Source organism: Gopherus flavomarginatus, chromosome 5 (genome assembly GCF_025201925.1).
Source record: "Gopherus flavomarginatus isolate rGopFla2 chromosome 5, rGopFla2.mat.asm, whole genome shotgun sequence".
Taxonomy (NCBI): domain Eukaryota; kingdom Metazoa; phylum Chordata; order Testudines; family Testudinidae; genus Gopherus; species Gopherus flavomarginatus.
In genome coordinates, this window is record NC_066621.1 from 86,287,112 (window position 1) to 86,310,427 (window position 23,316).

At 50.7% G+C, this 23,316-nt stretch overlaps 1 protein-coding gene across 5 annotated transcripts in view; it reads right to left on the reverse strand.

Annotated features, from left to right (window-relative positions):
- Positions 1-1,886: 1,886 nt before the first annotated feature.
- The window catches only part of CHRM4 (cholinergic receptor muscarinic 4), a 62,324-nt gene continuing 40,894 nt past the window's right edge, over positions 1,887-23,316 (reverse strand). For 2 of the 5 annotated variants that reach the window (XM_050955393.1, XM_050955390.1), the window contains exon 2: positions 1,887-5,224. In XM_050955393.1, coding sequence (XP_050811350.1) covers positions 3,753-5,219 — 1,467 coding nt within the window. In that variant the 5' untranslated portion in view covers positions 5,220-5,224 and the 3' untranslated portion in view covers positions 1,887-3,752. Of the gene's footprint in view, positions 5,225-7,068; positions 7,161-11,829; positions 11,900-23,316 lie in introns of those variants that run through there. The other 3 variants (XM_050955391.1, XM_050955389.1, XM_050955392.1) reach the window with 3 other exon arrangements.

Genomic DNA, 23,316 nt, shown 5'->3' on the forward strand with positions numbered 1-23,316 from the left:
AGAGAGATGGTGACTTCTCCCACTGCCCAAGGCCTGTGTTAGCCTCTGCGTGGCACAAGGCAGAGGGAGGCCTGCCAAGGACTTGGCATATGGCCAAGCCTCAAGGGGCTGCTTGTCAGACTTCCTGGCTCCTCTCTAGGAGCTCTGAACCCCGCTACAGGGTGGGTTGTGCTCTTCTCTCTCATGCTGCTGCCCAGGGAGTCAGAGACCCACCTGCCCCAAGAGGAGCAGCCCGCAATCTGCTCAAGCATGTCAGTCTGGCCTGCAGATGCCCAACAAGCTCCTGCCATGGTCCTTGGTTAGGCAGAATTTGGATGCCACATCCCTACCTTAAGAGAGCAATGAGTTAAATGCCATCAGCATCTTCCCTGCAGCTCCCTGATCTGCCGCCAGCTTTGTACTGAATTCAGAGGTACAGGACAGGAACCTGCTCCTCACTGTATTAGTCTGTATCTAAGCACTCCAGCCTCCTACCGTCCCAATTCCCATTCAAAGGCAACACATCAGACGGGTAGCTGAGGAAACCAGGGGCCATTGGTACCAATGTATCAAATGTTTCCCTTGTGCACATATTCTTTAAACCCACTCACCTCATTCCCCGCCCAGTGTAGCTCTCTTAGCAATTATACTGCCCCACTGAAGAGGCTGGTGCCATCAGACATGGGGTTAGCTGAAGCCACTGCACCAGCCTAATGGCCCACGTGTGGCTGGAGATCACTGCAGGCCTCTAGCCAGAGGCTGCTCACCGAGGGGCAGTTGCCTGAGTCCTCCCCTCAACCCTCCCCCATGCCTTTAAGGGAGAAAATCCCAGCCCCAGCCACCTGTGCTCACTGACATTCCTCAGCTATGGCAGAGTTATTGCTACCAGACCAGCACAGGGGTGGAGCTGAGTGAAACCAGCCCTAAGACCAATGAGAAGTTGCTTGGGCATATGCTGTGTATGGCATCCCCTAGGCAGAGTGTGCACTGGCCCCACAGGCCCCTCTGTGTTCCAGGCCCCCCCACTCTTTGCAGCCCTGAGCCCAGACCTGACCTGCCCATGGTAGAAGTGTCAGGCCCTGTGACTGAGCAGCCCCAGAAAGCCTCTGAGCACAAACCACTGGAACAGGAAAGGACACATGTAACTGAATCAATTGACATTAATTTGCCTTAATGAAGCAGCTCATCTCCTTGCCAGCTATCCAGCCAGAGCAAAGATCAGCTGCAACCCACTGGCCCATAAGCCAATTGCAAAGCCTGCCTCAGTCCAAATGCAGTTTTGTGTCTGTCACCAATAAAATAAAATGTACTACGAAGTGGGCATGTAGCTGCCTGAATTGCTGCAGCTGCAGCACAAACTGGTAGCCCAGAAACTCCACCCCTTGCCACCCCACCCCGCATGGTGATGAACAGCAAGACCACAGCTGCAGGCTTGGGCCAGCCTCACATGCAGCCCCTCCCAGCCCCTGCAAAAGGCGAGCATGAAACAAAGACATAATAACATGGGGCACTGCTGCAGCAGACACATAGGGGCGAGGCCAGAGATGTCCTGGCCAGTAGGAGGTACTGAGGGAAGGAGATCAGGCTCTGTTCCAGGCAGTAGGGGCTGAAACAAAGGGGAAAGACCCTGCCCTAGAGTATAGAAGTTTGGCAACCGCCTTTCCCTGCTGGGTGGCCAAAGAGCCCATTGTGTAGGGAGCAGAACCACCTCAGGCTTAGTGTTTCCTCTTTCGACCCTTCGTGTGCACCACTAACAGCATGTTGAAGGCTTTGCTGGCGAGGCCAGTGGGTCTGGGGACAGAGCCTCAACAATAGTTCACACCCAAGGTGCGTAAGGAGGCTGAACTCTGAAACCAGCTCCCTGAGAACAAATTACTCACTGAAAGGCCTTTGGTTTCAGGTTCGATTCCTTTATTCATTTAAGTGGGTTCCACTGGAGTTGTAAGGATTAAAAAAAAAAAATGCAAGGCATTTTGGGTAACACTATGGAAATTATCCTAAAGGCAGTGGCAGTGAGGCTGACGCTCTCGCAGGGCAAAACATCAGCCTTTGTCTAAGTTGCACAGTATTGCTGGGGTGGGGAAATGGAGACCCTCCATGTATTGACACACGGTAATCCCGCCCAGCCACTGATGGACATTACACACCTGTGTAATCCTTCCCCCGCCCCCCCCCCCCCATGTAGGACAGTGCCTGTGCCCCACACAGCTGTCTGACTCTGCCCAAGAGGGAGGACAGCGTTTGACTTTGGGAGAAGCTGAACAACAGCATTAATTGGTTTGGCCTGTACACAAATACGCTAGGATTTGGGCTGTACATTTACATTGAACCCCACATGCTGAGGACTCCATGACAACACTGATGAGAGGATTACATCCATTTACAAAGCTCCATGGCCAGCTCCTTCTCACACCTCTGGGTGCTTGTCTACACCCAGGACAGTAACCGTTGGGGAGGTCCACATTGTCACGCCTTCCTGTCCCTTCCCCCATGGTCCAGAACCCCATAGGCGAAAGTGTCCCTTCTGCATCCACTAGAGGAACACATATGGTGACCCATATGACCTTAAGGGAGTCTTGGCCACACCAGGCAACTCCACGGCCTCTTCCCCACTCCCTTCTGATCCTTAGCAGCAGCATCTCCCCTCTGCAGGCTGCTCTGCACTGCTGTCCTCTGAGCAGCGCAGCCCCCAAGGACAATTATTTTTAACGCTGCCAGGCACAGTTCTCAGAGGTCATGTTCCCTCAGGATTGTGGAGATAAATCTCTCACACTGACATTTTTTTCTTTGCAGTATTAAGCTCTCTTGTTTTTCAGGGTGGCATTTGATTTTATGCTTATCACCTAGAAACAAGTCTTTCTCCATGTGCCTCCTGCAGGGATGGGATGGAGTTCAGAAAGGGAACCCCAAGGATGAATCCCAGGAAAGACTTTCAGACCGGCAGATGGCTCAGGCTGTGGAGCAGCACCCCAGGGGAAAGGGTGAGAACCCCACCCAGCCATGGGATGTTCAAAGCCGCTAGAGAATGCATGATCGAGAACAAGCCTGTCCTGGCCCTAGGGAGATGGTCTGGGTCATCTAACAGGCCTTTTCCATACAGTCCAAGTTGGTCCAAAAGGAATCAGCTGACACCTGATGTATGACAAGGTGGCTGATCTATATTTCTTTTTCTCTTGGGCAGTATGTGGTTTAAGACCCCGTTGAATCCCTCCTGACACCAGGAACCTTCTCTCCATGCACGCTGCAAAGGCATCAAGATGCTCAAGGAGTGAAAGAAGGCATTTCAGTTACATCGTGTCTCATTGTACAATGACACTTCACCCCACACACAGGTGTAATCAGCAGGACCCCATTTAGAAACTCCACGGTTTTACCTAGAGAACAAAGATAGCTGCCAATTCAGCCAACATCTCCAGAGGGGGGGCGCAACATGGGGTTCAGGGTAACCATGGAATCTGTTGGTGAGGATACTCCTCTGGTGTTCCCTCTTCCTTGTTTTCTTCCAGTGCAGAGTCAGGGATTGTGTAGGAAGAGGAGCTGCTTTTTGATTTATGTATGTCTGAGGGCTCCTTAGATAATTCCTCAGGCTGAGAACAAGTGAAAGAGCTGCATCTTACAGCTGCTTTGGATTTTCTTCAGCACTGGGAGAAGGGCATCATGTGGACTCTCTGAACAGTCTGCATCTTTTGTGGGTGGGGAGCAGAGAACCCCCGAAAAGGATAGGCAAAGGAATGAGTCTTTGTAATCCTGCCAAGCAGAACCTCAGTGCCAACTTATCTAGCTGTGCCAATGTTCCTGTACTGGCACATGAGAAGGTGCTTAAAGGTCTTCTTGAAAGTAGCATTACAGAGGGCATAGCAGGCTGGGTTGATGGTGCTGTTGACGTAGCAGAGCCAGTACCCAATAGACCACACTGTCTCAGGTACACAGGTCTCACAGAAGGTGTTAATAAGGACCATGACATTGTAAGGAGTCCATGTGAGAATGAAGGCAAGCAGGATGGCGAATATGGTTCTGGTGACTTTTTTCTCCCTGGCTGCCATCTGACGCTTCTTCCGCACCTGACTTCTGGCAATGCTAGCAAACTTTCTGGCGACGTTGGCTGGGCGATTGTTTGAGAGAGTGTTGGCCGCTGTCTTAGCTGGGACAATCTCAATGGCTGTGACGCATTCAGTACCAGTTTGCTTGGTGACAATCTTAATCTTGGACCACTTGGAGGTCGGGTTAACCCGCGGGTGGGCAGGACTCTGCCCTGGCCCAGCTGGTAAGATTTCTGCCACCTGCTTCTCTTTTGTGGTCTGGGTGATGCTGACTGTGCTGGATTCATTGGAGGTCTCCTTCTCCTCTTGCTGACCTGCAGCCTCTGTCTGTGCTAAGGGTTGATCCTCCACTTTACCATTCCTCACCTCCTCCTTCACCTCCAGTGCCCTCTTGGGAGAGTTGTTGTTGTTCTGTTTGATCAGTGGGCTCTTAAAGAAGCTGAGTGGCTTAGTTTTCTTCTCCTTCTTGCCCTCGGGCTTGTGCCTCCTCACTCTGCTCCTGCTGGCCAGCGAGATGTGGATGTAAAGCACAGTCATGATGACCACCGGGAGGTAGAAAGCAGCGATGGCTGTGCCAAAGGTCACAGCTGGATTAGATAGGAACTGGATGTAGCATTCCCGCTCCGGGACTGTCCTCTCCCCAACAATGAACTGCCAGAACAAGATGGCAGGCGCCCAGAGAACAAAGGACAATAGCCAAGCTGCTGCAATCATCAGCCCTGCCATTTTGGTGGTCCTTCGAGCCGGGTAGGTCAGGGGCTTGGTAACACAGAAGTACCGGTCAAAACTGATTATGAGTAAGTTCATGACAGAGGCGTTGCTCACCACATAGTCCAGTGCCAGCCAGAGGTCACACACCACGGCCCCCAGCGGCCAATAGCCTTTGATGATATAGACCGTGTAGAGGTTCATGGAGAAGACCCCGATGATCAGGTCAGCACAGGCCAGGCTGAAAAGGAAGTAGTTGTTCACAGTCTGGAGCTGGCGGTTCACTTTGATGGACAGCATGACCAGGATGTTCCCCACCACAGTGACCAGGCTGAGTGAGCCGGTTACCGTGGCAATGAAGACCAACTCCACTGTTTTGTAGTGGTTGGAAGGATGCTGCATGTCCCCTTCAGATCGGTTGCCATTGGTGAAGTTGTCATAGGTAAGGTTGGCCATCTTCATCTGCCAGGGCTGAGCAGAGAGGTTATGCATGGATTCTGCAGTGGGGAGGGAGAGAAAGGAAGAATATTACACATAGGCACCCTTCTCCCTTCTGCCCTCCTGCTTCTGCAATTGTGGGCTCCTTTAACCAAGTTTCCTACGAGTTTAACCATATTTTTTTATGTATGTTGTCTCTGGTTTTGCAAAAAAGGATGGGACAGTTTTATCCCCTTCTCCTTAATGTTCTCTCTCCTATCACCCCCAGACCTCTTCCCATATCCTCTAGCTCCACAGTGATACCCTTTTTGGCCCCGACTATTAGACTTTTTAAAACAATGGAGATTCGTCAGCAGAGCTGTATGAGAGGAGCCGAGGGCTGGAATAACAGGAGGCTCTGGGTTAGGACTGAGATGTATGAACAGAGCTGTATGTGAACAGCCCAGGGCTGGAATAGCAGGGGGATGAATAATGGGAGAGGAGCAGGAATGCTGTAGGTCAGGACTGAGACATGTAGACAAGGCATCTTGGTTTTCATAGGCCTTTCTTCTTATTACATCTATATTAATGAGCCGGGGAAATGATGTAGACTTAAGTCAAGAGGAGGCCAAATTTTGCTCACTTATATCCCTTACACTCCATTGGCTTTACTGGGATGGTACCAGTGTAACTAGCAGCAGAACAGGTCCAGTGCCCTTCTTGCATGCTGCACCCAGAGGAATGGAGTGAATTCAGGCCTCTTTCCCTTGCTCACAACCTGGAGAAAAGACTCTTGTTGCCTCTCCATAACTGAAGCTGTAGCTGAAAAGCAGCCACTGTGAGAGAGTGGAGGGAGAGTCTGAGCTGAGTGAGCAATTGCACAGCCTGAGCAGTCGTGTCTCTGTAAACCTCAGCATTTTCCCAGGCCAATGTTGTTTTAAGCTAATGCTTGAAAATCTCATTGTGATGTACCATTCCCATTTGCCCCTGCAGCCCTCTCCCCAGGAGCTGGTCATGGCAGCAGTTTGTGTTCCAAAGCGGAACAGCCTTGGAAGCATCTCTTGGCTTTGTTTTTAATCATTGCACGTGATTATGGAGACATAAAAAACTCCGAAGGGAAGCTCTAAAGAGTGAAGCCAAAGGAAGGGTCCAGCTAACAGAGCACCCAGCCCACACGAGGCATTTGCTATGGAAATCCTGCCCTCTTCTGTCTGCTTCTTGTAATGTGCTGGGTGACTCACCCTGAAAGGGCCCCTGCTCCCTGCAAGACCCTGATGGGGCTACATGGATTCCGTGGGAAAATGAAGCAGAGTGAGAATGGCTTGTTAGGGTGGGACACTGCAGCAGCTCCTCTTTTGTGGCAAGGCAAAGCAGCACGTTCAGGTCTCCTTGTGCTTCCTGTCCTGCTGAAACACCATTTTCAGCCGGTGTTTTACCAGGTCTCAGGAGAACGATGGAAACTGATGGTGAATGCAGGAAGGAAGTTTGGCCTTCTCTCTGAACAGCCCTGCTACCGTTCTGCCCAAGATTTTAAAAGGGAATTGGGTGCTTGTGAAAGGGGCCAACCCAACAGCCATGGAAGTGAACACAGACAGTGTTTATCTAAAGGACAGGTCCAGCCTGGGCAGCAGCTGAGCAACCTTCCTCTTCATCTCCCTGCTGGCCACTGATGTTCTTCAGCCCTCAGGAGCGGTGCAGTCCAGGGGGTTGTACAACCCTGTTCACTGTAACAATTCTAGTGGCCTTAAGCCAGCTCCTTGGCCAGGGCAATGGTGAGCACTGGGCTGTTGTGTATACGTCACTGCCTCGGTTGTGTCCCTGTCTCACGTGGAACAGTGTGGGGAGAGGGGGTACAGGGAAGAGAAGGAGGCTCATTAGGCCTGTGTGACCCCACTGCAGACCCAAACAAAATAATGGGCTATACCAGGGCCTGGCATCCTGGGAAAGCTTGTGCTGGGGTGTGGGAGAACTCACGTGGGTCTCCAACAGCAAATGGCTCCTTCTGGAAAGCAAGACCTGGAAGAGAGACAAGAGCAGACCCTTGATCAGGTAATGAGAGAGTGACCTGCAGCACTGAGAAGCCCCTTTAGGAGATTTGGCATCTGGGACGAGCTCTGAACATCAGCATGTATCCAGAAATATTCACTGTCCAACAAATGGCTGAGCACCTGCCCCTCCTAGGCGCACCCAGGCAGTAAGGTGGTCAGAGAGGCAGCTGATGTTCAGCAGGCTGAGTCTGTAAGAGGCCAGGCAGAGGGATGAGGCCTGCTGGGCAGGGATTCCTGGAGCTACAGTCCATGTGCAGTTTCTTGCCAGAGGGCTCAGTAGAGGAAGGCTGCAGGGCTTGGATGAGAGATTCTTTAAAGTCTATCATCAAAAATATGTTAAGTAAAGCCCTGGGCCTAATGTAAGTGTCAAACTTGCCGAGCTGCATCCTTTCCCCTCTCTGAGACGGGGCAGGGCGAGAGCAGCAGAGTGGGACTGGAGTGCTGGTACTCCCACTGAATCGCCAGGCCCAGCTGAGCATCACAGCAAGTGACAGGTCTACACTGCAGCTGGGAAGGTCCTTCCCAGAACAGGTAGACAGACACTCGTCTCCTCAAGCTAGTGCACTAAAAATAGCCCTGTGGCTCAGCAGCCCAGGTGGTGGCTTGGGCTAGCCACCCAAGTACATACCCAAGGGTTTGGGCAGGACTGTACTCAAGTGCTTAGCCTGGGCTACCAGCTGTGCCAGTGGGCCACCGGGCTATTTTTAGCACAGTAGCTTGAGCAGAGTTAATGTGTCTGCCTGTCTGCACTGGCAAGTCCCTCCCAGCTGCTGTGTACACATCCCCAAGGCAGGGTATTCACCAGGGGCTGGCTAGCCAGGCAGCATGCCAGCACTGGAGTGACAAACCAGACTGCCAGTGGCTCTGAGCGTGAGCCACAGCTGTGCCCTCAAGGGTCAAAACCTGTGTGAGCTGGAGAGGGTCTACCTGTCTCATGCTAGAAGTACAAGTGCTCCTTGATCGTCTGCCACATCCCTCTCCACATAGCACATCACCCCATGTGCTGCCTGATCCTCTCTCATCGAGGTCCACCCCAGCAGCTGCTCCTCAGCATTGGTCTTCCCCATAACACTCCTGCCCCTCATGCCTACTGCCCCTTCTACGCCTTCTGACACCCACAAGTGAAGTCTAACAAGATGCCCCCCCACAACAATCCTCAACATGCTCTTGTAATATGCAGGAAATGTGCAGAGTCCCAGCCACAGAGGGGGCTGAATGCAGGTCTCCCCATCCTCTCACTGCACAGACACAGGATACCCAACATAATACCAGGAGCCTTTCACTCCCGCACTCCACTCCCTGTCCCCCAGGAGAAACCCAGGAATAGGGGCTGCACCTGGGCAGAGCTGCATTTAACCCCCTGGCCCTGCCACAGCATCTTGCTTGATGTCTGATTTTCAGTGTCTCATGAGCAAATGAGCCTGTCACTTGGGATACATCAGACACCCTCTGCTGGCCCGTGCCAGCTGCAGCCTGAGCACTGGGACACTCCCACCGTGCAGGGTTCTAGAACCCCACCTCCAGCCCAAGCCTGAGCGTCTACACTGGTATTAAACAGCCCCTTTGTCCGAGCCCCACGTGCCTGTGTTAGTGGGCACAGGCCAGCTGCTGTTTTTCTATTGCAGTGCAGGCATACCCTGAGTGACTAACTCATTTCTGCACCTGATCAATATCTCACTAAGGAGTGGATCCGCTGCAGTTTGATTAACCCAACCAAGATTCACCCTGGGCTGGGACTGTTGGCCTCTCACCCCACAGCTTACTGTCAAGACCCTCCATTCTCTCCAACAAGAGACAGAGGGATTATCTAGCCCTGCCCCCCCCCCCACTGGACAGCCTTGCATGCACAGGGATTATCCCTACCCCAGCAAATAAACAAGTGCACACCCTAAGCCAATGCAGCTCACTCACTAGACATGGCTCTGCTTTCTGGGTCACATTGTCAGCCTGTAGCTACAATTATTTAGTTTGGCTGCAGGCAGCTATTGCAGAATCTTAATGGGATCAAGAAATCCTTGGCACCCTTAACTCCCTTAGCAGCCCTTGCCACCTTCCCAGGGGAGTCACTGAGACATCAGGTCTCATTATGCCAGCTTGGTACCAGCAGGAAGGAGACCAAGCCACTGACAACCTGGGTCTATTTCCATCTCCTTCACTGAGCCATCAAGATCCCCATAATTACTGCATGAATAAACCAGGGGCAAGCGTGACTCTTTGAGGCCTGCCTGAGAAAGCAGCCAGCACCGTGACTCCACAGCCTGCACACAACTGTAAGTGAAACTCAGGAAACTCCATGCAAAGTGGTCTCCAGAGACCTGAGGGAAAGGAGTGACTGTGAGAGCTGCAAACCCTGGCAAAAGAAACCGTTCCTGTCTGATTCACACCTCAGCTTGGTCTGCTGAACCCAGCGAGTGTCACACCCTACCTGCCCTTGGCCACAGACAATACATCGGTACTTCTAGAATGCAGTCCAGGCCAGACACTGTGGCAATGAGGCCATCTCCTCTCATGGTATTTCTAGCCGAGTTCTACAGAGCCACACATTCTGGAGAGTTCATTAAAGCAGCAGAACCTTTGGGGGCTTCTCTCTGTGTAGCTGATAAAAGCTCGACACACCCTGACTGAAGCCCACCTAACCTGCTCCAGAGGCCATTAAACCCATTTCCTGGTAGAGGCCTGATTCACTGGAGCCCACTGGGTGCTACTGGGAATCTGCAGGGGGAGAATGGGGCCCTAGATCCGGGGAACTAACTAGGCATTGAGATAGAAGAGCTTCAGTGTCATTAGCCATTACAGGATCCAGTCAGACACTAGAGAAAGCAAGGCAGGAGAGAGAAGCGAGGTAGCCAAGGGAGAGGGCCCCATGAGACCTGACCTGAATTGCAGACAAATAAAACAATGTTTTACAGGAGCCTTCCCAATGCAAAGCTGAAAATCAGATTCAGCTGCTGTCCGCAGTGGAGGAGTGTTTGGGAACTCAAACCTCTGAGACCAGGAGTCACAAAGCCACTGGGCCAATGCTTGAAGACGCTTTGGGGCACAGGAATGCAGAGAGCACCTAGAGCCAAAAGGAATAGGGAGGGTAAAACCTCCACTACCAGATGGCCGCCTAGCGCAGCCCTGGGACAGGGGAGGGGGCACCGGAGTAGGCCCTCCCTGTGGCTGGATGATGCTCTCTGAAGAGTCCCACTTCTTGGTTTTATGAAAGTTCATTGTGAAAGTGGTAGCAGGAAAGCAAGTGACCCCTGGACACCCTCATGCTACTGGGGCCTTCCCACTGGGTCTCTGAGCCAGCTGCAGCATGGAAGCAGCTCCCATACTCAACAGCTAATCCTGCCACGTGCCCCGGAGCCTTTGGCACCATGGATCACCGAGAGGCTGCCCCCACCCTGCCCTCCACTAGATATAGATGGAGTCCTTGGAGGTGGCTCCATTCATCCATTGAATACAAAGCCCAGAGACCAGCGATGGGTTTCTCCTCTCCCCAACTGGGGCTGCCCCAGGGGATTTGATCCTAGCTCCTCTTACTCAGCATGACTTTGAGGCCACTAAGGGAGGACCGAGACATGTCACAGGCCTGCATGCCATTTCGACAGATGCAAACTAGCAGTGCAGCCACAGTGCTTTGGGAGCCTGTGAACAGAGCAGTTGCTACAGCTCAGCCCAGGTCAGCAAGGACGCATTTTGAAGCCCTGTTGTAACAGTCACTTTACCCACTGCCTGCTAATGGTGAGAGTGGGGCATAGACTCAGGATTCCGCTTGACTCCTCACTGCTCCTAGAGACAGAGCTAACCAGTTACCTCTGGGTTGCCAAATGACTCTGATCAATCATTCTTCTCGGTCAGCCCCTTTGACAATGATCCATGCACTGGCTTTGGCAAGTCTCCCTGCCTGGGTTTGACACCAGGGGCTAGTTCACGGTGACCAGCACCTAAGCAAGACTGACTGACGTCACATGAGCGCTCACGCTGAGCTGGCTGCCAGCCAAGTTCAAGATCCAGGTCAAGGTCCTAATCTTCATCTGCAATGCCTTGAATGAGCCAGGGTTACCTCAGGGGCCATCTCTGTGTCCTTTGGAAAAAATACTACAGGAGACCAGGGCAAGCCTGCATCTCAGCACCTGCAGAGCACCCTGTAAGGCACAGCCAGTTCCCAGGGCCTGGGAGCAAAGAGCAAATCAGGCCCCAACACAGAAGGGATCAATTGCTGACCCCTATGGATGGAAAGAACATGGGATGGTTCCTGAGGTGGGCTGTGTCTGTGGCCTTGGGAGCTATGCTATGTATGAATGAATGAATGAATACTAGCTCTTCTCCAGTGGGATCCTATCCTCCAGGGGGTGTTTAATGCCGTCTGTTCTTCACTAGAGTGATTAAGTGCCCTGGGCCCCTCTGAAGACACTTGACCTGCAGTTTTGCAGGCTGGGCCCATGGGGAGGTAAGAAACTTGGCCCCTAGTGTAACAGAGAGACACACAAGGCTCCTTGTTAGGCTCCATTACAGCCCTGCAGACAAGTCTCCTGGGTGCAGGCAGAGTCAGGCAGAGACACACAGCTCCTGGGGTATCACACCAGGCCAAGCAAAGTTACAAAGCCCCAAACTGAGCTCCTGTCTCAGCTTGGGCCACAGGTGCTTACCATGCATGGGCCCACTCCAGGTGTTTATCCATTCAACATCTCTGGAGTTCCATCCTCGGGCCAGCTCCCACATCAGCCCCTTCTGCCCTGGATCATTCGAGCAGCTTGGGCTTCAGCCCGAAGGAACTACAAGTCAGGCAGAGTTGGCTAGTTTATGGTGACATCCCTGAATGGCCTCAGCTGTCTAGCAGTTAACACACTGGCCTGGGCGACAGGAGTCTGGCTTCTTTCCTCAAGGGATGGGAGGAGGGACCAAATTCACTGGGTAAAGAGCAAAGCAAAAGCCCATCTTTAGCAAGATCCATACAAATACATGTGAGCGTCTTCTGTGGGCTGACTTGCATCTCGGCAAAACACACCATCGGACCTGCTGGTGGTGCACAAGTCCTGTCTTGTTCTGCTCTCAGAGTGACACCTCGATGATCCGAGTTACTTCATTTAACTCAGTGGATTTGTTGCGGATCTCCACCAGTGTAACAGAACAGAATTTGGCCCATTCTCTTTCCTTCTCTCCCTGTGACTGCCCCCCCTCCCCAAACAGGAAGAAGTACGAGAGCAGAGGATGGGAGAGTCAGTTTCAGTGCTACTCACCAGAGCCACAATCCCTCCAAACAGGTACTTCCCTATTACTCTCCACTCCCCAGACCTGTGAATGCCACTTACTGGGCATCTCCAATGTTACTGTCCAGACTGGCCTGCTGACTGCAGACTGAGGTTTGCGCATAGCATGTGGGGCGAAGGCAGCTGTTGTGCCTGCCCTGTTCGTGTGCTCGTCTCTGCACCTTGCCCTGCAGCCACCCTAGGACACATCAGCTGAATAACCGGCTGTGCTGCTTGAAAAGCTCTGAGGCTCAGGATGTGCTGACTGGAGGCACAGGGCACCCAGGGGCCAAGTCCCCCCTGGACTGCCTTGTCAGATTTCCCAGCTGATATTCACTTTAAAAGCAGACAATTTCTTTCTGTATCAAAGTCTCAGAGACGTTCATGCAGCAGGTGCTACTGGAAGGAGAGCTGGCGAGAGGGAGGGAGCTGAGGATCAGGGCTGGGTGATGGGAAATGGGCTGTGGAGGGGAGAGGTGGGGCCCCCCCACCCACTTTCATTTCCTTCTTTCCTCTGGTCTCATTCTCTGTCTCCATCTCTCTCTCTTTATGTCTCTTCCTCTGTCTGCTGCCTCCTCTCTGCTCACTAACACAGGAATCAGAGGGAAGATGCAGCCTTGGCTCAGACCAAATGACATTTTGAAAGGGTTCATGGGGATGACAACCAGTGGGAGCCATAAACTTCCACGCCAATTGGATTTGCTCCCTGCACTCCCTGTCACTCATCCGGTGCACTCAGCGGATGCTCTCCCAGACTCACTCTCACCAACAAGCTGGAACAAACTCAATTTCTGTCCTCATGCCTCTCTTGGCTTTTCAGCTGTGATTTATGAGTTGTTTTCTATCCTGCTGACCTTATGCTACTGGGACTCCTTGCAGATAAGATCCATCTAGGTCTTTCTGTGGCCCCCACCACCACAGTACATGAGCACCTCACAGACCTGACGGGGAAGGCCTGTTATCCCCATTTTACAGATGGGAAATTGAGGCACAGAGAAATGGTGCCTTACCCGGAGAGTTTAGATTGTAAGCTCTGTGGGGCAGGGTGTTCTGTGTTTATCCAGCACCTGGCACAATGGGGCTCTGACCCCTGAATGGAGCCATCAGTGCTTTGGCAATACCAACAACAAGACATACAGGGAACCTGAGCTAAACCATGTCTTCAGAGTGCCAGTCCAGCACCTTAACCACAAACTGATTCCTCCTCCAGCTGTCTCGCCAGCTAAGAATTAATCCTCACATGCCTCAGCATGGGATCTTCAAGCTTAAAGGTCACATCCACCCCAATGCCAGGGCCAGTCCGAGGCTTGGGGAAAGGCTTGGAGGGGAGTGTTCATTCACATGTAGAACCATATTCTCCACATCAGAAGAATCTTTTGCCCTTTTCTTGACACTAAAAAACACTTTGGAAGGGGCTTTAAAGGGGATTAGATCTGCATGGAGGAAGAGAGGTTTATTTCCACAGGGGCTGAACGCTGTAGACTGTCAGGAGTGGGGGAGGTGCAGATAAGCTGCTATTTAAACTTCTTCTCTTGTAACTTGTGTCAGAGATGCACAGAGCTTTGAGAAGGTGCCTCATTGTCAAGTAACTAATGCAAGCAGTCACTAGCCCCCTGAGAGGTGAGTAAGAATGTTTTAAAAGCCCATAGTATTATTATTTATCCTTCTGTACACAAAAAAGGAAATAAACACAGATATTCCATCCAGTGCAATTATCTCCTAGGCAGCAGCTGAACACTCTGTCCGGTGCGTTATGTGTGATCAAGAATGCATGGGCTTTTGTTTCAGTCCATATATGTAAAAGGAGTCAGGGGTCCAAAAACATCATATTATCCTACTTCTTACAATTGATTTCTCACTTCACTTTCTAATGCACATGAGCAAATCCATTGTGATCCTAGGAGATCATCTTGTCCATGAAAACATTGGCTCTATTTACATAAAATGAGTGCCATTGGATGGGTGACACTTCCTTCTGGGTGACTAACCCCTGGAACAAACTCTCAAGGGAAGTGGTAGATTCTCCATTTCTTGATGTCTTCAGATCAAGACTGGCTGCCTTTCTAGAAGATCGGATTTATTCATACACAAATTACTGGGCTCAGTACAAAGGTAACTGTGGAGGAAGGTGAACTTCTATGGCCTGTGTTATTCAAGAGAACAGACTAAATGATCTAATGGTCCTTTCAAGCTTTAGAATCTATGAAGCATTCATTTTATTGCACATCAAACAACAGTGCATATGCCCATGGCATAACTTAATCCTGGGTAATCTGGCCCCATGACACCAGTTGTCATTGGACTACTGGATGAATATCCCTGCCAAAGTGTTTCATATTTGCCTCTGAGGTTCTACCACTGCTTAAAAAAAAAGCCACTGAAATTTTTCACTCTTCGTTCTCAGAAATGGCTGAGCTGTGTATGCTCTATTTTCAGCAAAAATCACTCCCAGTCGGAAAATAAACAGGCCAAATTTCAGCTAACAAAGTAAGAGATTAAGTTAGAAGCCTTTGAAAAATGACCCTTTAGAATTAAACTGTTTTGGAAACAGGTGTCACTGCACCTATCATTTTACAGCTCAGTAAACAAGGCTCAGAGAAATGAAGTGACTCCCCCAGGGTCACATTGCAAGCATGTGGCAAAGCCAGTACTAGAACCCAGTGCTGTAACTAGGTATTTTAGCGCATGGAACAAGCAAGAGCCCTGCATGGGACTACTTCTTTATCCTGCTCCTGTCCCACCCTGCAATATCCACTCCCACTCGCTCCCACATTGTTTGTTGAATTTTTATCTTGCTCCCGCTATTATGGCAGTGGGTCTGGTGGGACACATTCAGTCCCTCTGCAGAGCTCTACCCGCTATTGTTTTTTTTCCCGGCCATCCCATTTTTCTGCCCTCGTCTCTGGCTTTGCACCCTGAGCAGCTGCCTCGCTCACCCCACCCTGGTTACCACCCTGCTAGAACCCAAGACATATGATGTGTCAGCCGCTGTTCTAATCACTAGACAAAGCTGCCTTCCCTTGAAGTATTGCTAAAACTCAGCCCTGGTACCATGTTGCCACAGACTGAGAAGGAACCAGAGATGAGAGTCCTACCTTGCAGGCCCCCTTCATTTCTTTAGTCCTGGGCCCATCTGCACCCAGCCCTATGAATGCCCCCCAGTCTGACTCACAGCCCCCCTGCTATTCCAGCCCTGCCCTCCCTGGGCCCCTGAATGTTGCACATATCTCAATTCCAATTTGCAGCACCACATGCTGTCCAGTACAGGGCTCCCTCACATGCATCTCTGCCCAATGCAGCTTAACCCTGATCCACCTCACCCCTGCAATTCCAGTACTGCTTTCTTCTGACCAGAGACAAACAGGTCTGCTAAACTGTGTGGTGGCTTTGTTTTGGGGCTAAGTGGAGAGCCATTCATTTCTGATCAGCGCAGGATGTGAAGCTAACTCCCTGAAGGTGTACAGCAAGCATACAGATTAAACATACTTCCACATAATGTATCTGCTCAACAAAAATCATCACCAGAAATCAAGACAAACTCTAACAAATTTGTTGGAGGAACATGTACATATGGGAATGAGATGGACTAGATAAACCAATTAGTTTCTCAAAGGCATCTGAGTGTAATCCCCTCCCAGAGGAGATCGGCTTCTGATCTAGGCTTATTAAATCAAGACCTTTGGAAGAAGAGCAGAGCTTGAAAAGACGCTGAGCCCTATGGACTCCCTTCCACCCCAACAGAGGAGAGTCTGATGTATTTATTTAATTACAGTTTACATATACTGATCTGAACCTCTAAGTATATCACATGGGATAAAGGCACAAACCCATAGGTCATAAATCTTAATAAGCAGCCACCCTGACAACATTCCAAGTCACAGAAAACCGTCCCGTACATCCACACCTCCCCTCTAGGAAATGCTGGAAGAATGGGTAAGTCTTGTGACACAGTCTGAGAGGCTCTAAATATGGCTTATAGCAGGGGGTCAGTAACTGATGGCATGCATGCCAAAGGTGGCAAGCCGATTTTTGATGGCACGTGGTGGTGGACTGAGCGGCTCAGCCCACCGCCATTCTGGGGTTCTGGCTGCAGCCCCATTGCCAGCTAGGGTCCTGGCCTCTGGCCCCACTCAGCGCCTGCTGCTGGCCTGGGGACCCATAGGGAACCCCAGGCTGGCAGTAGGCTGAGCAGGCCAGCAGCTGAGACCCCAGCTGGCAGAAGCTGGCAGCCGGAACCCCACAGTGGTGGTGGGCTGAGCTGCTCAGTCCACTGCCGGCCTGGGGTTCCATTCACTCAGCCAACGGCAGGCTGAGCGGGGCCGGCGGTGGGCTGAATGGTTCAGTCCACTGCCAGTCTGAGGTGCCGGCAGCACTCAGCAGGGTGCCGGTCTGGGGTTCCAGCTGCCAGCCCCGCTCAGCCTCCTACCGGTCTGGGTGAGCAGAACCCCAGGCTGGGAGTGGGCTGAGGGGGGACTGGTGGCCAGGATCCCGGCTGGCAGGAGCTGGCGGACGGCAACCAGACCAGCAGCGAGCTGAGCAGGGTCTGGGATCCTTGTCTGGCGTTCCAGCCACCAGCCCCGCTCAGCCCGCTGCCAGCCTGGGGTTCAGCTGCTGGCCCTGCTCAGCCCGCTGCTGGTCTGGGGTTCCATTCACTCAGCTGGCAGCAGGCTGAGCGGGGCTGGTGGCCAGGACCTCAAATCAGCAGCAGGCGGAGCAGCTCAGTCTGCTGCCAGTCTGAGGTCCTGGCTGCTGGCACCACTCAGCCCGCTGCTAGCCTGGGATTCCATTCACCCAGACCAGCAGAAGGCGAGCAGGGCCAGCGGCTGGGACTCCGACTGGCAAGGAGCTGGCAGCCAGAACCCCAGATGTCAGGAGGCTGAGCCACCCAGCCCCATGCCAGCCCTGCTCAGCCCACTACCGGCTGAGTGAATGGAACCCCAGACCAGCAGCAGGCTGAGCAGAGCCAATGGCTGGACCCTAGACCAGCAGCGGGCTGAGCGGGGCCGGTGGCTGGAACCCCAGACAAGGATCCCAGGCAAGGATCACATGAAATTGATAAGCTCTGCATTTTAGTTTTATTTTAAATGAAGCTTCTTAAATATTTTAAAAACCTTATTTACTTTACATACAACAAAAGTTTATTTATATAATATAGACATAGAGAGAGACCTTCTACAAACGTTAAAATGTATTACTGGCACACCAATCCTTAAATTAGAGTGAACTTGGCACACCACTTCTGAAAGGTTGCCGACCCCTGGCTTATAGCAAATCAAAGCAGGAAGCAAATACTGGAGATCTGGACCCCTGACCAAGAACAATAGCAGGGACCAGTTGCTGCCTTCTTAAATTGTGTCAGGGAGCTCTCAGAGACCAGCGCCAGTCCATGGGCTGGTCTCTGAGGGTATGTCTACGCTACAAAATTAGGTCAACTTCATAGAAGTCATTTTTTTAGAAATCGATTTTGTACAGTCCATTGTGTGTGTCCCCACTTAAGACCATTAAGTCAGCAGAGTGCGTCCACAGTACTGTGGGTAGCTATCCCACAGTTCCCGCAGTCTCCACCGCCCACTGGAATTCTGGGTTGAGCTCCCAATGTCTGATGAGGCAAAAACTTTGTCGCGGGTAGTTCTGGTTACATGTCATCAGCCCCCCCGACACCCCCATGAAAGTAACAACAGCAGACAATCATTTCACGCCTTTTTTCCAGGGTCCCGTCCACTGGACCCGCTCAGCCTGCTGCCTGCCTGGATGATCAGAACCCTAGGCAGGCAGCAAGCTGGTGGACAGAGCCCCAGACCAGCAGTGGGGTGAGCAGCTCAGCCCGCTGCCAGTCTGGGGCTCCGTCCACTGTCTCCTGCCAGCCAGGGTCCCTCTCAGCTGGCAGACCTCAGTGAGGTCGATCAGGGGTGCCTGGACAGACATGGCTATCCTCCTCTTAGAGCACCGAATGAGAGTGACTCCAGGTCATTTTCTTCTTTAAGTTTCATCTCATGGAGATTCAGTCCTGCCTGGAATATCATGTGAGCTGAAGGCATCTGCCTCAGGCTGCTCTCCCAGCTGGCAGCACTGTGCGGTCGCACCTACCCCAACCTGTCCCTTGCTTCCATGGTTCATGAAGCCTGGACAGTAGTAAGGAGCAGTTCAACTTGTGGAATGACAAATCCAGAATGAAGGATTGCACTCTATGGGCCACGTTAAGATTAGCATTAGTCCCTATAAAAGGCTTCATGAAAATTCCGCCCCCCCCATCCCTAACAAAAATGTTAATGTATCAGAGCAGCTGAAAGGGTAAGGAACCTGGGACTATAATTTAAAGAGAGCTTCCATATTATTTAACTCATAATTGATATAATTCAAAGTAAAATTTCACAGCGTGGTCTGTTCTAAGACTAAAAATGCAGGAAGGGGGGGGTCAGAAAAAGGAACAGTGACCTGTTTCCATCCAATTTTGAACCCGGAACAGTTCATATGTCAGGTGAACGTGATACCCACTATACCACAGGATCACTAGCAAGGTATGATACTTTTGCCACTAAGCAAACACAGCAATTCTTTCCTGGCCTCTGCCACTGAATGCCTCCATACATTATGCTGTGCCCTATCAGTGCAGGAGGACTGCATGAGCTCAGAAAACATGTCACTGAGAGCGCATTTTTTTTTCACTTTCTAATCTGCGATAACCTCAGGGACAGAGATTATAGGGGGAATGTAGAAACATTCTGGGGATGTAGGGACTGCATGGTCACCTGTGCTGCTGAGTGCTGCTGAGTTTGCCACGCTGGCCAAACAGGAAATGAAATTCAAAAGTTCCCGGGGCTTTTCCTGTATACCTGGCTAGTGCATCTGAGTTCAAAGAGCTGTCCAGAGCAGTCACAATGGAGCACTCTGGGTTAGCTCCTGGAGGCCAATACCGTCAAATTGCGTCCACACTACCCCAAATTTGACCTGACGATGTCGATTTCAGCGCTAATACCCTCGTCAGGGGAGGAGTACAGAAATTGATTTTAAGAGCCCTTTAAGGCGAAAAAAATGGCTTCGTCGTGTGGATGGGTGCAGGGTTAAATCGATGTAGCGCTGCTAAATTCAACCTACACTCGTAGTGTAGACCAGGGCTGAGAAACACTGCACTAGAACTCCAGGTGGAAGCCTTTTCCTAAAAGTCTGGGGTTGGGCCCCTTGCCCTGACATCCACCACACCAGTGTCTCTGTACATCCCTTTCCTCAGACCCATGGCCCGGGCTCTCCAGAGAGAACACAGTTCTAGGATTCATTTTCCTGCATTAGTCCCAATTATCCCATGTGCTACTGACCAGGTGCATGATTCTAGCAGGGGGCCCCCCTTTCCGTGGGAGCTTAGCTCCAGCGTGTCTTTCTTTGGCCAATCACGCCCTAATGGCATTAGATCCAGCAGCCACTAGATGGCACTCTTGTTTCTGACAAAAATTAAACAATCCTTTGGCTGTGTTAAAGTGAGGTTAAACGGTGGGGTTGAGTCAGTAGCTCTGGTCTGGTCAGCATGGTTCTGCTGTAGCTCTGATCTGATTAGTGTGGGAAATGCTAGAGCTCTGCCCCAACTCTAGCTCTGGATCTGGGAAAGCTGCAGACTAAGCCCAGTAGAGCATCTATGCTGCAATTAAAAACCAGCGGCTGGCCTGTGCCAACTGACTCGGGCTCCTGGGGCTCGAGCTAAGGGGCTGTTTAATTGCTGTGTGGACGTTCAGGCTTGTGCAGCCCAAGCTCCGAGACCTTCTCACCTTGCAACGTCCTAGAGTCCAGGCTCCAGCTCCCAAGCCTGAATGTCTATGCCGTAATTAAAAGCCCTATAGCCTCAGCCCCATGAGCCTGAGTCAGCTGTCACAGGTCAGCCACGGGAGTTTAATTGCAGTGCAGAGGTAGGGTTTGATATTGACATATTTTGGCTGGTGATGAGGAGAAAGAACCTACACTTTTCCCACAGTGCTGATGCACTTCATGGCTTCACCAGAGCTATCTGGCACAGCACGTGTGGGAAGGCCATGGGGGAATCTAGCTCTCTCTTTATCTATGTAGGCTTTTAACATCACTCATCACCAGGACATTGGACAGTCACAGTAATATAGGTAGATGAAGACAACCCCCGGTTAAGGGGACAGTGCTGATCTCGCCTCAAGGTAGAAGCTACCTGCCCTTGTCTTCACCAGGATTTTGCAGTGGGAGAGCTAATCCACATTAGTCATCCCACAGTAAAAATACCCCTTGTTTATCAATGAAGACAAAGCCAGAATGCCTGGGACACTCACTCCAACATGTGCAGCTGAAGAAAGTGTTTGTTGCCATTATAACATTGAGGGTTAAAGGTCGGGGGTTAATGAAAGGTCAGAACAAATCAGGTTTCATCTTTCGGTTAGAGAGAGGGACAAAGGAATTTGCCCAAAGCTGTAAAGGCTCCAGCAAGAGTCATTTCACCCTGGTTCCCAGACTTTTGCTGTTTATTTCTGTTCTCCTAGAAGTGCCAAGAGGGTAAAAAATCTAATGGGATTAGTTCTGTCATGTTAAACTGCAAATGCAATGCAGGTTTTAGCATTAGCACAAGCAGATAACTAAGTTCTGAGGAAAGCTGGGGGAGGGGAGAGGGAGAGGAAGAGAGCAAGAAAGGGGCGGGGAGAGAATGATAAATGGGTATTTATGTTTATGATGTGTGTGTGTGTGTGTATATGTGTGTAACAGAGAGAGAGAGAGACTGAACTGGATGATGGTTTGTAGTGATAATAGCTTTATCTAATAGTCGTTAATTAGTTACTGAGTCATGGCACTGCTTTACATATAGTGAGGGATTGTTCTAGCTGACAGATTCACACCCCTGAGAGAGTGTGAAAATGTAGCTCTTAGATACCAGTAATAGGCACCTTGGCAATATGATAGATAGAAAGAATAAAGAATGTGGTTCTATTCCTAGCAAAGTGAATTGGCCAGGTTTCATACAGGCAGGGAGGGTTCTGTGCTTGATGGTGTCAGACACATGTGCCAGTGATCTCTGGATAATTAACACGTGCAAATAAATGGGAAGACAGAGAGGGAAAAGAAAAGGTGAATCAATAGTTCACCAGCATTTAATTGTATTTGCTCATTTAAAATGCAGTCACTCCTTTTGCCCTGTCAGGAATGCCCCGGACTTGGCAGTTTCATACTGGAAGGCGTCCCTTTTAACTCCTTACCCATCTATAAACAATAGATCAGTGAAAGAGTTGGTGGAATTACTCGTTGCAAATAATTTATAGCATGGGGTAGGGATTTTTTCATTGAGTAAATTATTCATGATTTTTTTCCTATTTATACGACCAATTCTGATAAGTGAAAACAAAATTACTGCACTACCATGACTGAGCTGAAAGTCTCTGACAGTATTACCTGAAGCAATACACACACATGCTGTTTGTCATCAGTCCTTAAGAGTCCCATGCCTCCAAACCACATGGGCAATGCCAAGTATTCAGGTGATTGGAAAATCTGTTTGTGGGCAGGCTGCAGGCAGGGAGACAGGCTGGTGGCACAGGTGGTCCATGAGGAAGGCTGGTTGAATGGTGGCAGGAGGGAGGGTTGAGACTCCCAGTTCCACTTAATTTATTTATTTTTCAGTTTTTAAAAATGCGCTCCTGAAAGTTGCCTACTGGCAACAATAGAACATATTTGCTAAAATCATATCAAATTAATTAATCAAAGCAAATGAATTAGTATTAATTTATTCCATTTCAGTGCTCAGAACGGTGCTAGGCACCTCTCTGCACAAGTAAACAGGCATGATCCTGTAGTCTAAGCAGACGGCTTTTCCCATCCTGCTCCTAACAGTGTTATGAGTTAGATGAAGCCTTATTATCGGTTGAATTAAAACCCCATTGAGATTGATAGGTGTGAACTCATCCTTCAGTTAAGATACATTTAAGTATAAGCCACTGCCTTAGACAAAAGATGTGTGTAAACCCACCCAGAAGCTGTTGGCTGAGTACGGGTGGGGGAGATGAGAGAGGGCTAGGGAAGGAGGAACTGAGATCAGAAAAAGCATCAAAGAGTTCAAAGATGCATCTGACGAAGTGGGTATTCACCCACGATATCAGATCAGAAAGGAAGAGGCAAGAAAACCAAGTAGGAACCTGTAGGTAGTGTGACTCTGGAAAAAGCTAGAGACCTTTTTGGTCTGGTGTTGGCTAATGGGGCTTGCCAGCTATAAGCTAAGAACCCATTCCTTAGTTCCTTCTGCATTCAGAGACATAGGCCTTTGTACATTCCTGTAAATAAGCAAGACGACGTCAAAGAAAATCCCACAATCTATCAATGTTTACTTCCAGCCGGAACATCCCCAGGGCCCTGTATTTTTACTAGCTGCTTACCTCGAATAGGAGCACCACAGGATCCACTTTCCAAAGAGAGAGCTTGTGAGCTGCTATTCCTGTTGACCCAAGATGGAGCAAATAATGGGGGTTCTTACAGAAATCACCAAGTGCCAACAGGATTTCAAACAAGCCCCAAAACAGGAGCTGAAGACATCACAAAAGGGTTTAAACCAGGGGTGGGCAAACTACAGCCCAGGGGCCACATCCAGCCCTTCAGACGTTATAATCTGGCCCTCAAACTCCCACCGGGAAGCGGGGTCCAAGGCTTGCCCCACTCCAGGCAGCTCCCAGAAGCAGCGTCATGTCCCCCCTCTGCATGCTGTCCCCGCCCCAAGTGCCATCCCTGCAGTTCCCATTGGCCGGGAACTGAGGCCAATGAGAGCTGCAGGGGTGGCACCTGTGGACGAGGCAGCACGCAGAGCTGCCTGAACACACCTCCGTGCGTAGGAGCTGGGGCGGGAGGGACATACCACTGCTTCTGGGAGCTGCTAGAGGTAAGCACTACCTGGAGCCTGCA